This window comes from Carcharodon carcharias, chromosome 18 (genome assembly GCF_017639515.1).
Source record: "Carcharodon carcharias isolate sCarCar2 chromosome 18, sCarCar2.pri, whole genome shotgun sequence".
NCBI classification, from domain to species: Eukaryota; Metazoa; Chordata; class Chondrichthyes; order Lamniformes; family Lamnidae; genus Carcharodon; species Carcharodon carcharias.
In genome coordinates, this window is record NC_054484.1 from 85,821,664 (window position 1) to 85,836,209 (window position 14,546).

Below are 14,546 nucleotides of genomic sequence, written 5' to 3' on the forward strand. Positions count from 1 at the left end.
GGGTTCTGAGCATGTTCAGTGGGCAGCTGAAATCACATCGGCAATTTTCCTGGAGCCAATTATTTAATTGGGCTGTTTATGCTGCCAGTCCAATCAGAGAGCTGCCAACTCTGGAGCCTCAGCAGTTACCACCAAGAGAACTGGGTGTTGGTGAGACAGATCAGTGATCAGTTCTGCCGAATGGATGGGAGACCCCTCCAGGTGGGTATTTGGGGCTGCAGGGTTGAACTTTCCTGGGCCTGGAGTCTCCGATTTAGATTTCGAACCCCCCACCCCTCTCCTCCAAGGAAGCTGCTGGGAGGCTTCCTCCATGCAGCTGTTGACCTCCCCACTTGGCGGGGGTAGGGGGAACTCCACCACTGGCAAAATGCTGGCAGCCCAGAAATATATGGCCCTTAATCGGGCCCTTGATTATTCAAAGTGGCTATCTGTCACTGTTCAGCGGGTGGGTGTTCTGACATGTAACCCACCACACGAAAACTTTTCCAATGCAATAAGGGCATTGGGAAACAGTCCCACGTGGTTGAAATAATTGATAACAGGTTGCTATTTTGCATGTAGCATTCAAATTACAACATGGGATTTATGATTAGGCAATACACTTGTGGGTTAGGAGAATGTTATGACATTCTCCAAGAAAGATAAATCTTCTTTGCAAACTAAATTGCCTGGATTTTCCAATCAGCAGTGATAGGATGGTGTCACTTGAGGAAAGCTGCCACAAAGATTTAGCATTGATTTCCCCTATTCTGATATGACTTTCAAATTGGCGTCATCTATCCATGGTGTCAAGCAACAGTGATGTCATCAAGCAGGTTCAGCAGCCAATCAGATCGAATAATTCTCAGACAGTAAACCAGGAAATAAAAAACACAGATTAAGTCACTTATTAATCATTATACAATGAGTGAAATAAAGTTAGGGATATACCAATGGGTCAAGGTAGAAACTAAAATATCACAAAGAAACTTTAAAAAATTAATTTTTATTATTTTAAAAATCATGCATCTTTTAGCATGGAATGGAAGGAATGAAACCTCACACTTGTAAAATTAGTATTTCAGGTCAGAGACATTGTTGGCAGTAACTATAATTTTGCACACTTCAAAAACTCAGTATACCTCATTTTGCAAGGCTTAACAGTTAAAATGTTGCTTTTTCTTAAAAGCAAGAATACTGTGTAAAAGGCGGAAGATTAGGCCAAATCTGCAATTCTGCAAAGACTGTGATAGCACAATTTATGGAAGATCAAAATATCACTGACAGCCTCTCCCCAATTCCTACCTTTAACTGTGCATGTATAGACACCAGTACTTGCTGTCACTTTTACACAGTAATGATGAACACTGACATTTTCACTGTCATTACAAGCACAAACATTCTAGACCACCAACATTCTGTGGACAATTGGTATAAGTGAGATTATATGGAATTAATGTAGCCTGAATTTGGTAATTATGTTCTATTAAAATGTGAGCATTATTTCGGCAATGATGTGTTATTCAATTTGATGGGGAGCAGATCTAATTGTGTCACTCATTTGCACTCTTATAAGGTGTGTGCCCTTTGTTTTTTAAGCTTATGAGATTCATTTCTGAACTAGATTGTTGAGCTTATGTTCCTGTTATGATCAATGGACATCTCTCTAATAACCCTTCTGAGCCACCCTATGTACTTTGACACCTTTGTGTAGATGCCATATTTCCCTTTCTGTCCGCATCCTTCTCCCCAGCTCACAATGCCGGTCAAGAACCAGGTTTCCTTGTGTTGGGTAACATGGGGTCCACCACTGTCTCCTTGGCAGGCATCTTTGATCTCGTCCTTGTAGCCAGCACAGAACATGTTCGGAGACACAGGGTACTTGCTGGATTCGATGCAACTTGTCCGATCGACATATGGCACCATGATGCGCTGGAGTTTGTCGGCTGTCATCCCATGGTCGAGGACACGGCCCCAACCACTTACTAAGGCAGTTGGCAATTTCATCAAGACCGTTTCTGTAAAGTCTCTTTGGGGCAGGCAGATTGGGACAACATTCTCATTGAATTGCACAGGGTTCTTCAATATCAGGACTGCAATATCATTGTCATAAGTTTTGCGGTAGAACTTATGGTGGGGAACTGCTGCCACAACCTCTATTCGCTGTTCTGTATGCTCCTCTTTCTTAACATCAAACTCACCTGGGGGGTAATAGCAGATATGTGTCAATAAGGTAGTAACTCAGCAATTTATAAATGCCCTGCTATTATTTATTTGACAGTCAAACTTCCATCACTTTGTTCACAATGAAATGAAAGCACTTTTATCCTACAAATCCACAATCCCTCTTCTACAATTCTAACAACAACTGCATTTATCTAGTGCTTTTAATGCAATGAAACATCCCAAGGTGCTTCACAATGGGGGGCATTAGGATGGATGACCAAAAGATTGGGCAAAATGATATCTTTTTTGGAGGATCTTAAAGGATGGAGAGTTGGAGAGGTTCCTGGAGGAAATTTCAGAAATTAGAACTTAGATGGCTGAAGTCACAGCTGCTAAAGTTGGGGTGAAGAAAGAAAGGGATGCTCAAAAGGCCAGAATTGTAGGTCTGCATTAAACCCAGAGGGTTGTGAAGCTGGAGGAGGTTACAGATGGCTGGAGGGAGGTTGTTCGGTGGGAGTGTAGGAACTTGGAGCACAGCCACGAAGAGATTTCTACACATAGGCTCTGATCTTCCGGGTTCAAGATGGTCGGACCCTGAAGGGACCTCGGAAGATGTGCTGGGGGCCCCTCGGAAGTCCCCATGCACTGACTGCACGGGAATTGCCTGGGATGTTTCAGCTTCCGATAGGCAATTACCCTGAATCTGGAACCTTCTGAAACTCTGAGTTAGAGTTGGAGACTTAGGATGGTTCTGATTTAGTTAGCAGAATAGTTATCCATGAAAAGTTAGAGGGATTAAAGCTAGTTCTAACTCCTCCGTAACTATATTAGTGACTCCTCCCCCCACTGACTTACCAATTGACTCCCCAACTAGCCCCCCCAACCACACAACTCCAACTGACTACCCCCCGACCATGAACCGACTACACCACGACTCTCCCCAACCTGACTCCCTCCTGACCACCTGATTACCCCAGCCCCCCAACACTCCCCACCCCTGACTACCACCCCATCCTGACTGCGCCCTATCCCTGACTACTCCATTACATCCCCCACCCCCAACTCACTGACCCACCCTACCCCCTCAACCACTTACCTGCCAACCTACCCTCTCACCCACTTACCTTACACACTTACCTTCTCTCCCTAGCTTGTTAAAATGGCATTTAAACAAAGGGAGGCTTAAACTTACCACTGGTTCAATAAAAATGGGGAGCGGCCACGCTTTTCCCAACACCTCTACACCACGACGGAAGGACACCTGAAGCGGGTATGCTCCACATTTCTCAGGGGGCCCGTTTTGGAAGTCCGAATAGGAAATGTGAAGCTCCAGTGTAAGGTAAGGAGTAGCAATCCATTGGTGACTTCCACTCCTCAGAAGATTCCGCCTAAGGAATCCTTAAAACGAGCTGTTATTCTATTCTCAGGAATGGCTCCAGTAAATGGTGTGAACAATAGCACAAGCTCCCTCTGGGGTATGACTCTCACAACTCTGTGTCATCTCCAGTCAAGTTGGATAAATAATTGCGACAACTTCACCATAACCTTTACGTTAGAAGATCAGTGCACAAATTTTGTACTCATTAACTTAATAGTTTTTTTAATGGCCTGTCTACTCAGCAGAATATTACAGTTTATTACCATTTACTATTGTGTATTCAGCAGTTTATTACAGTTTGTTACCATTTATTACTGTGTATTCAGCATTTTAATGCTCCCATGTATAGCCAACAGTTCATGACACACTACAACTGACTGGGATTTTTAGCTATTTATTGCCACTTTGTGTACTTTGAAAGTTATTACAACTAAATTCTGAAATGTGATTGTAAATCCACATCCTTGGTCCTTCTTTCCCACCCCTTCTCTGATGCACTCTTCATCAAAAGCCTACCCTTTTCTTTATTATCCTTGCAAACTGCATTCCCATCTCCAGTCTCTCTTTTCTCTCAAAACCTCTGGAATGCACTGTCACCTTCTAAACCTGTGCCCATCTACCACATAACTCCATTTTTGGTTCCCTTCCATCACATTATCTCTGTTTTCACAGCACTCTTTCACACCACTCATTAAAGTCACCAGTGATATCCTGTGTCCTTAACAAAGGGAAACTATCCCTCCTTATCTTTCTTAATCTGTCTGCAGGTTTTGGCATGGTTGACTACATCATCCTCCTCTCACATTCCTCTTTCATTTTCCTGCCAGCTGAGACTCCACTCATCCATTCCTATCTATCCAGTCAAAGCTAGGAAATTAGCTGAAATTTCTTCTCTTCCCACACCCACGCTGTTACCTCTGGTGTTCCCCCAAAGATCTATCCTTAGCCCCATCCTATATCTCATCTAAATGCTGCCCATCATCGTCATACAAAAGCACATTGGATTCTACACGTACGCTGATGATACCCAGCTCTATCTCACCACCACCTGTCTTGACCTCCACACCACCATTACTCTGTCATGCTATTTGTCCAACATTGGTGAGCAGAATTTCCCTCCATTTGTTTGGAAGACTGTTGCCTTTGGTCCCCATCATGTACTATTCAGAAGCTTGAATATTGTGAAAAGAGAAGCATGGTGCAGAAATTATTAACATTGTACTTATCAGGACAAATGCAAGAATACCAAATTTCAAACAATCACAACAATTTATGCTACAGCAGAAAAGGATGCTGATTGATTGGCAAGTCAGCTCAGATTGGCCAAGGGTTTGCCATGGAGAAAACAACGGGCAACTATAGGCTTCCCAAGTTCCAGTGTAATTCAAGGTGCAGGCTTGAACATGTTCCTTTTCTTTGCAGAGAACTGGTCTCTGTGTATGAATGTATGTCACTTGTAGTAAGTGTAAATAAGCTACGTCATGAGCTCAGCTGATTATTTTAAAATGGTTGTTAGTGTAGATATTAGCACACATAATCATGGAATCACATCTAACAATAGATATTTTGTTTTGGGTTTTGTGAGCATGGTCTGGTTGAGTATGGTCTGTACTCTGCCGATTGTGACAGCAGAAGGAACATGCTGTTTGATTCAATCAGCCAATCACTGAGACTTAAGGCCTATGTACCTGGCATCACATCAGCATTGAAATTCACGCACTATGTTGTTCAATTGTGCGGCAGGCAAAATATATTTTTGGACTGACAGCAGCAGCCTGTTAATGGAAAATACCACTTGCGTAGCCACTGCATAATAGCAGTGGGAAATGGCTTGCTTAACCTGTTGTTCAAATTTTTGTGATACTTTGCCTTTACAAGGTAATTTGAGGTAGACTTGGCACTTTTCATGTCTGAAGATGACATCCTTTGACCCATATGTAAGTTTGCATGATATACAGCGAACAATGATCAGAACAGGATAGCCATTGTCCTGCATGGTAGCTTTGTGCGTTCTATTTCTATTGATTGGTGAAAGTAGGCTTGTGGTGGACAGAAGTGGATGAGCGGATTTCTCAACCAGCATGTTGAAGAAAGGGAGCCCATTAGAATGCACCATCTCAAAAATGAATTTGAGTGTGGTATGGAACACTTGAAAATATAGGTTATGACAGTTGTTTAAAGTTTTTATTTTATTTTTGTTTGCTTTTGGAAACCTCACCAGCCCGTGGATGAGGTTTGGGAAAAAATGCAAAGGCCGCTTGGCCTTTTCGCCTGCCCACCAGCCTTGGCGGATGAAATGAACAAATAATTTGCTTCTGTCTTCACTATAGAAAATACAAAAAACATTCCAATAATAGCTGTAAAGCAGGAGGTGGAAGGGTGAGATGAAGTTGTTGAAATTACCATCACCAGGGAAGTGGTACTGAGCAAACTGATGGAGCTACAGGCTGACAAGTCTCCGGGTCCAGATGGACTTCATCCTAGGGTCTTTAAAAGAGGTGGGTAATGAGGTAGTAGATGCATTGATGTTAATTTTCCAAAATTCCCTAGATTCTGGTCAGGTTCCATCAGACTGGAAAGTAACAAATATAACCCCTCTATTCAAGAAGGGAGGGAGGCAGAAAACAGGAAACTATAGGCCAGTTAGCTTGACGTCTGTTGTGGGGAAGGTGTTAGAATTGATCTTTAAGGAAGTTATAGCTGGGCACTTAGAGAAAGGCAAAGAAGAGTCAGCATGGTTTTGTGAAAGGGAAGTCAGGTTTAACCAATTTATTGGAACCCTTTGAAGGAGTAACATGTGCTATGGATAAAGGGGAGCCTATAGGCATACTGTACTTGGATTTCCAGAAGGTTTTTGATAAGGTGCCATGTCAAAGGTTATTGTGGAAAATAAAACTCCTGGTGTAGGGATAACACATTAGCATGTATAGGAGACTGGCTGGCTGGCAGAAAGCAGAGAGTATGCATAAATGGGTCTTTTTCTGATGGGCAGATGTGATAAGTAGAATCCCGCAGGGGTCTGTGCTGGGGCCTCACATTTTTTACAATTTATGTCAATGACTTAGATGAGTGGAGCAAAGACATGGTAGCTAAATTTGCAGATGACACAAAGATAGGTAGGGGAAATATGTTGTGAAGAGCACATAAGGGGGATGTAGACGTATGTAAATAGGTTGAGTGAATGGGCAAAAATCTGACAGATGGAGTTTAATGTGGGAAAATGTTCATTTTGGCAGGAAGAATGAAAAAGCAGAGTATTACTTAAATGGAGAATGACTGCATAATTCAGAGGCACAGAGGGATCTAGGTATTCTCGTGCATGAGTCACAAAAAATTAGTATGTAGGTACTGCAAGTAATTAAGAAGGCCAATGGAAAGCTATCCTTTATTATGAGAGGGATTGAACATAAAAGTAAGGATGCTATGTTTCAGTTGTACAGGGCATTGGTGAGACCACATCTCGACTATTGTGTGCAGTTTTGGCTCCTTGTTAAGGGAGGATGTAAATGCGTTGGAGGTGGTTCAAAGGAGGTTTACTAGATTGATACCTGGAATGAGCGGGTTGTCTGATGAGGAAAGGTTGGACAGGCTGGGCTTGTTTCCACTGGAGTTTAGAAGAGTGAGGGGTGATTTGATTGAAGTATACAAAATCCTGATTGGTCTTGACAAGCTGGACGTGGAAAGGATGTTTCCTCTTGTAGGTGAGTCCAGAACTAGGGGCCACTGTTTTAAATTAGGGGTTGCCCTTTTAGGACAGAGTTGAGGACAGTTTTTTTCTCTGAGGGTGTTTGCTTCTTGTTAGGCAAGGGAATCAAAGGTTATCGGGGATAGATGGGATTGTGGACTTACAAACACAAACAGAGCAGCTATGATCTTATTGAATGACAGAGTAGGCTCAAGAGGCTGAGTGCCTACTTCTGCTCCTAATTCGCATCTTCGTATATCTGCGTCTGCGGTTCACCAACCTGAATTACCACACTCTGCACATTCACAACAAACCTAATTTAGACCTTATTACATTCCCTGTTACTCTGACCAACCTTAGTATTTCCTACTCTGGTGTTATCAGTCTTTTCCAATTCACTGTGCACCTGACGTTCCTCTTGAATAACACCTCCTGGATTCCACATTCCTAGCAAGTTAGTTTAAACCCTCCTAAATAGCACTCAAAAATTGTCCTGCAAGGACATTGGTCCTGTCCTGACTTTGTTTTGTTGCAACCTATCCAGCCTCTATAGGCCCTATCTCCCCCAGAAGTGGTACCACTGTGCTAGGAACGTAAAACCCTCCCTCCTGCACTATCTCTTCAACCACACATTCATCTGACTTATCCTTTTACTTCTATACTCACTCATGCATGATACTGGGAGTAATCTAGAGATTACTATATTTTCTATTACTGCCCTGCTTGCTACTTTCTTCCCTAGCTTCCTAAACATGGCCTGCATGACCTTATCCTTCCTTGTTATTGGTACCGATACGGACCACAATCACTAGCTGCTTACCCTCGCCTCTTAGAGTGCTCTGCAGCCACTCAGTGACATCATTGGCCCTGGCACCAGGGAGACAACATAGCATCCTGGATTCATGTCTGCAACCTCAGAAACACCTGTCTGTTCCCCTAACTATTGAATCCTCTATCACTTTTGCCTTTTCAATCTTGCTCCAAATGCCCCATACAGCTTGGTGCAGTGGACTTGTTCTGGCTACATATCCGAAGGGAATTATCACTCTCAACAGTATTCAGATCGAAATACTGCTTGGAGATTGAAATGAATTCAGGGGGCTTCTGCACTACCTGCCTGGCTGTTCTTGACTGCCTGTTGGGCGCCCATTCCCTCTCTTCTTCCATGCCCTTAGGCTGCAGGGTGACAACATTTATAAACTCTCAGCTTCACAGGTGTGCTGCAGTGATGTCAGCTGCTGCTCAAGCTCTTGATATGGGAGCTGGAACACCTCCAGCTAATGACACTTCCTGAACATGTGGTTGTCCAGGGCACGAGAAGTGTGCAGTAGTTCCCACATGGAACTGAATGTGCAATCCATGGTCCGAGCTGCCCTACTATGTTTCTATTTATTAGATTAATAAACTTACTAGTGAAATAAATAAGGACTCACCAACTACCCAGTAATCAGATGCTTCCCTTGTGCTGAGGCCACTTTATAGGGAGGCTGACTGAAATATGTCTACTTAACTCTCATTATCTAAAAACCTTTAGATTTTAATTTGCTGTAAAGTTCAGATTTCTTTAGTTTTACTATCCCCTGGGCGGAATCGCCCCAGATTTGCACTCAGTGCAGCAGCGGGAGGGAAAATCAACGTTTTAACCACCGGCCACGATGGTGGGTTTTCATGCCGTATTGTCCCAAACGTTATTTATGCGTTTCCGGGAAACATATTGTTTTCATGGTGGGTGGGCTCTCATTCCCCTCCCCACCATCACCTCCCCGCTTCATCTTGCCGGGCGTCATATTTAAAGTGCAGCTGTGTGCACACAACTCAGTGCTTCCAGGTCATGACTGCTTCAGGGAAGATGTCCATGAAAGGCAAAAAGACTGCAGGCCCCCCCCAGCCATGTGTCATTGGAACGCCTTTTGGACACTGTGGAGGCCCAACGTGATGTCCTCTACCTCTGCTCTGGCTGCAGGATGGGGGTAGCAGCATTACCAACCAGGTTTGGGAGGCGGTGGCAGCGGTGGTCAGTGCCAATGCCCTGCAAAAGAGGACAGCCACCCAGTGCTACTACAGGATGAATGATCTCATTCAGGATAATTCACTCCTCTCATCACTCTCAACTCACACACTCACAAACACATCACACATCCACAGGGATCTCACACCTTAAGGCATAACACCACTAACTCTCACACACACCCTCACATCTCCATCAGGCTCATATCCTTTCGAGCTCACATCCTCATTCCTGTCCATGGCTCCGCTCACCACACAAACATTCCACACAGTGCCATCCGCCCTACTCACACTCTCTCCATCTGTTTTCATGCAAGAGAAGCTGGCTCACCTCAGCAGGGAGAGGTCCCAGACCGGGTGTGGAGTGGCCCACATTAGGCCTCTCACTCACTCGGAGGAGTGTGCCATCGTGCTGAATGGTGAGGATGTGGACCCTGCCTGTGGTGACGCTGAGGTTGGTGACGAACACCCACCTGAAGATCCTGCACTGCATCATCTCTCTCTCAACGCAACTGTGAGAGCTCTCCTGCTTTTGACTTTGCTGCCATGCACTAATTATCTCTTCGGTTCACAGGGAGTTCTGCCAAGGGACCAACACCCTCAGCCAGTCAGTCCCTCAGCTCCATCCACATCCTCATCTGCAGCCAAGAGGACTCCTCCTCCAGTGAAGAGCTGGAAATAAGCAGCTGGGAAGACCCGTCACAGTAGAGGGAGCAGCCGACCCAAGAGTGATTCTGGAGGGAGAAGTGAGTGTGTGGCAGAGCCTTTCAGAGCCTCGTGCAAGCCCCCCACCCCTGGACATGGATCCTTCACATTTCACAGTCATCTCAATGTCCTGAGCATTTTGAATGCTGCCTGCTGGGTTCGCTTTCAGTTGCCCATCTGAGCTGACCCTCATCTCTGCCCATCCACTGATCACACTCCCATGCAGCACCTGATCTGCCCACCACAACTCTTGTTTCACTTTTGATTTGGACAGCATGGTGCTCATTCAGTTTCATTTTCGCTCCCCCATTCTTTGCCCTCCCCCGGTTACTCTTTTCTTTTCTTCCATCAGTGTTGACCCCGCTGGCATTACCTTCCATCTCCCCTCCTTTTCCTTCAGGGATGTCAGTGTGAACATGCACATTCCCTTCCTTCCCGAAAATCCCACCCCATCCACATTCACTTCCCCGAACTCCTCCTTCCTGCCCCCAGGGTCTGTGTCTGCCTCCGGGTCTCCACCAATCACCCTCGCCATCCCTTTTATCACTGCCTTCAAACCCTCAACCTCCTACCCTACAGCCTCACTCCGCCCTCAGTCATTCTCATCCTTCCTCCATACCACATGCATCCTCAGTTTGCTCCTCAGGAGGTGGACCTATCTGACCTCTCCCATGCACATTCACCTGCACATCCCCCCACTCCGCACCCCGGAACCCCTTACCCCCTTCGCAGCCTGTCATGAAGATACTAATGTATATAATGTTATTGGACTTGTAGTAGGGTCTGTGCCTGTGTGCGTGAGTGTGTGTGTCTTAATTGGATTAAAGCCAGCTAGTCTGAATGCTTTGATGTATTGTAGTTTTGAGATGTTAAACAGTAAGGTAGAGGTTAAAAAAAAACTGCGGATGCTGGAAATCCAAAACAAAAACAGAATTACCTGGAAAAACTCAGCAGGTCTGGCAGCATCGGCGGAGAAGAAAAGAGTTGACGTTTCGAGTCCTCATGACCCTTCGACAGAACTTGCGTTCGAGTCCAAGAAAGAGTTGAAATATAAGCTGGTTTAAGGTGTATGTGTGGGGGGCGGAGAGATAGAGCAAACACTAGGAGGGAAATGGAAAGCAAAGAAGGTGAGCAAGACAACAGAGAGATACGGAAATCTTGTCGCAGAGAGGAACAGAACTTCTTCAAGGAGGTAGGCATTTCTTGAAGAGCAGTGGCAGTCAATTAAACACAGAGATAAAAACAAAAAAACTGCGGATGCTGGAAATCCAAAACAAAAGCAGAATTACCTGGTTACATTTGCATTTTGTTGAATAAACCAGTCAAAGACTGGGGGTGAAATCTTGCACTTAGCTAGGAGACACTGAGGAATATGTTTATATTACTAATAAAATTGGTGCTTTGAAAGGGGTTTTATTCTTAGAACAGATGGAGTTCAAAGGGCCTGCTGATACAATGAAAATTTGCATTCAAAGGGAAGGCTAGGTATATACAGAAAAGATTTTTGTGTGTGTGGATCAGAGGCATGTGAGATTTAAGCCTCCTGTAAGCCTACAACTGTGCAAAGAAACCAAATTGAAAGGAACACCATTTTGAATTCGTAAGATAAAACATGCTTTGCCTGGTGTCTATTTAAAATCTATCGGTTATCGTTGCCTTGGTGAAGATTTACCGAGGAGTGATTAATTTGGGGATTTGTTTAAAAGTTATTATGATAGTAATTTGTAGACATGTGAATGTTTTTAATTCCTTGTTAAATTAATAAATGTTTAATTTATATAAAAATCCTCTGGAGGCTTGGTGGTTTCATTTCTGAATTCAGAGCTGCATCTCAAACATACCAATTGAAAATATAGATTATGACAGTTGTTTAAAGTTTCCCTCTGGGATTTTAAATAACTTAGCCTTTACCAACTGCTGTGTCATAATACTTGGGGGCTCAATTGGTTTTGGCAATTGGTAAGACTTGTCTGGATGTAGAAGGTATAACTGGGTTACAAAAAATAACCAAGAGTAAGTTAGCAGAGTTGGCGGATAAATTACAATTGGGGTTACTTGCGGGGACTAGGAAATCAGATATAATTAAATATAGCGCAGCATCTACAGTTGGAAGTGATACCTGACACTAGTGTGTCACAGCTGGAGGTAGTGCGACTTAAGTTTGAAATGAAGAAGCTTGAATTTGAACAAGCAAAGGAACTGAAAAAACTTGAATTAGAAGCAAAGGAAGGAGAAATGGTATTTAAAAGGGTGCAAGCAGAAAGGCAGAAGAAAGGAAGGAAGCTGGAACTAGAATTTCAGGAGAAAGAGAAAGAGAATACCTGCTTAAATGACGGGAAGCTAAAAACGAGATCTCCGATTCTGAGGAGAGTTCTAATGATGAAAATCCCATTAACCTAAAACCCAGTGGGGAGATGTTTAGATTTGTACAAGCTCTTCCAAAGTTTGAGGAAAATGATGTTGAAGTATTCTTTATTTCATTTGAGAAGTTGGCTAAACAGATGAAATGGCCACAAGAGTACTGGATGTTATTATAATAGTCTAAGTTGCTGGGTAGAGCACATGAGGTATGTGCTTTGCTTACTGAAGAGGTATTGGTGAATTATGATGTAGTGAAAAAGGCTATTTTGGGTGCATAAGAGTTGGTTCCAGAAGCATACAGGCAGAAATTTAGGAATATGAGAAAACAGCCTGGACAAACTTATACTGAACTCAAGAGAGTAAATTAAAATAATTTTGGCTGGTGGATACGGGCATTAAAGATAGAGACAACATATGCAGTTCTTAGGGAAGTAATCCTTTTGGAAGAATTTAAAGACTCAATTCCAATCAGCAGTGAGAACTCATGTGGAGGAACAGAGGTTTCAAACTGCAAGACAAGCAGCAGAGATAGCTGATGATTATGAGTTAGTTCATAGAGCTAAACCTTTTTATTGACATCCTTTCAAATTGGAAAAGGATAGAAAGTGGGAAGGTGAAAGGAAGGTGGGTAGTCAGGGAAGAGAAGGAGTGGCTGGGAATTCCTAGGATGTTTTCTCTCAGAATAAAAAGGGAAGTGCTGAGGGTAGGAGTGACATTCAAAAATTGGGGTGCTTTCATTGTATTAAAGTGGGGCACACAAAGTCAGTGTGTTGGAAATTACTAGGAAAATCTGTAGGAATTATTGGGGTACAGAAAAGTTCTTGAAGTAAAAGTACTGTGGGTTCTGAGGTTCCAGCACAGGAGAAACCAATGGTTTGTGAACAAGTGAAACAGGGAGAATTGGTGATAGGTAAAGAAGTGGGAATGTGTTCACAATTTACTCAAGACAATTGTGAGGAGCAGGTTGCAGAAATGTTTAAAGATTTGGTGTGTGAAGGGAAAGTCTTTCCATGTGTACAGAGTGGAATAGGTAAAGATGTTAAAATTTTAAGAGACACAGCAGTTAGTCAATCTTTAATGTTATGGGATAGTGATATTTGTTGTTCAGAGGAACTATTGCAGGAGAAGGTGGGGTTCATGGAGATACTAAATCTATTCCGTTGTGGAAGGCAAATTTAAAGAGTAAATGGAAGGCAGGTGAAGTTATGGTTGGAGTGGTGGAAAATTTGCCCCTAGCAGGGGTTCAATTTATTCTGGGTAATGATATAGCTGGATCACAAATGTGGGTGATGCCTATAGTAGTTGAGCAGCCAGTAGAAGTGTTTTCAACAGAGTTTTTACAGGGGGAGCATCCTGGGTTGTTTCCAAATTGTGTGGTAATGAGATCACAGCCACACAGGTTGAAACAAGAAAAACCAGAAGGGCAGACAGTTCAAAGGCAAGAAGAAGGTGTCAAAATACAATTAGCTAGCACTCTGTTTGATAACATTTTTCAAGAGGAAAGACAATAACATTATATACATTAATATTTTCAGCACATCCCCCTCCCTATTGAAAAATTAACCTTCATAATTCTAAAAGATGGCTTCATTTTTTAATAACCTATCTCACACTATCAGATACATGCACTAACATAAATATATATATATATATATACACACAAGTCCTTGGTATCAACAGAAATCACTGCAGTTCAGTGCCCAGGTTTTTGTTTGAAATGAAATGCTGCAAAGCTAACACCAAACCCAAGGTCTCTTTCTCGATCATTGAATATCCTCTCTGTTGTACGTTCAGCTTCCATGAAAAATACTTTTATCGGTTTTTCAATTCCAGTGTCATCTTGTAACAGTACAGCCCCAATGCCTATATTGCTTGCGTCAACGGCCAACTTGAATTGCTTGGCATAATTGGGTACTACCAACACTGGTGTTGTAATTAATACTGTTTTCAAACAATCAAATGACTTCTGACACTCCAGTGTCCATTGAAACTTCTTGTTCTTTTTTAATAGTTCAGTCAGTGGAGCAAACACACTACTAGAATTTGGTACAAATTTCCGGTAAAATCCACTCATGCCCAGAAATCTCAAAACTTCTCATTTTGTTGTAGGCCCTGGGAAATCTACAATAGCCTTGACTTTCACATCTCTTGGAGCCACCTTACCATGTCCGATTTGCATTTTCTTGAATAAACCATTCAAAGACTAGGGGATGAAATCTTGCACCTAGCTAGGAGACACCAAGCAATATATTTATATTACTAATA

General features: G+C 43.0%; 1 protein-coding gene across 1 annotated transcript in view; it reads right to left on the bottom strand.

Moving 5' to 3' along the window:
* Positions 1 to 1,599: 1,599 nt before the first annotated feature.
* The window catches only part of LOC121290472 (coagulation factor X-like), an 87,737-nt gene continuing 74,790 nt past the window's right edge, over positions 1,600 to 14,546 (bottom strand). The window contains exon 9 of the mRNA XM_041210911.1: positions 1,600 to 2,180. Coding sequence (XP_041066845.1) covers positions 1,600 to 2,180 — 581 coding nt within the window. The remainder of the gene's footprint in view (positions 2,181 to 14,546) is intronic.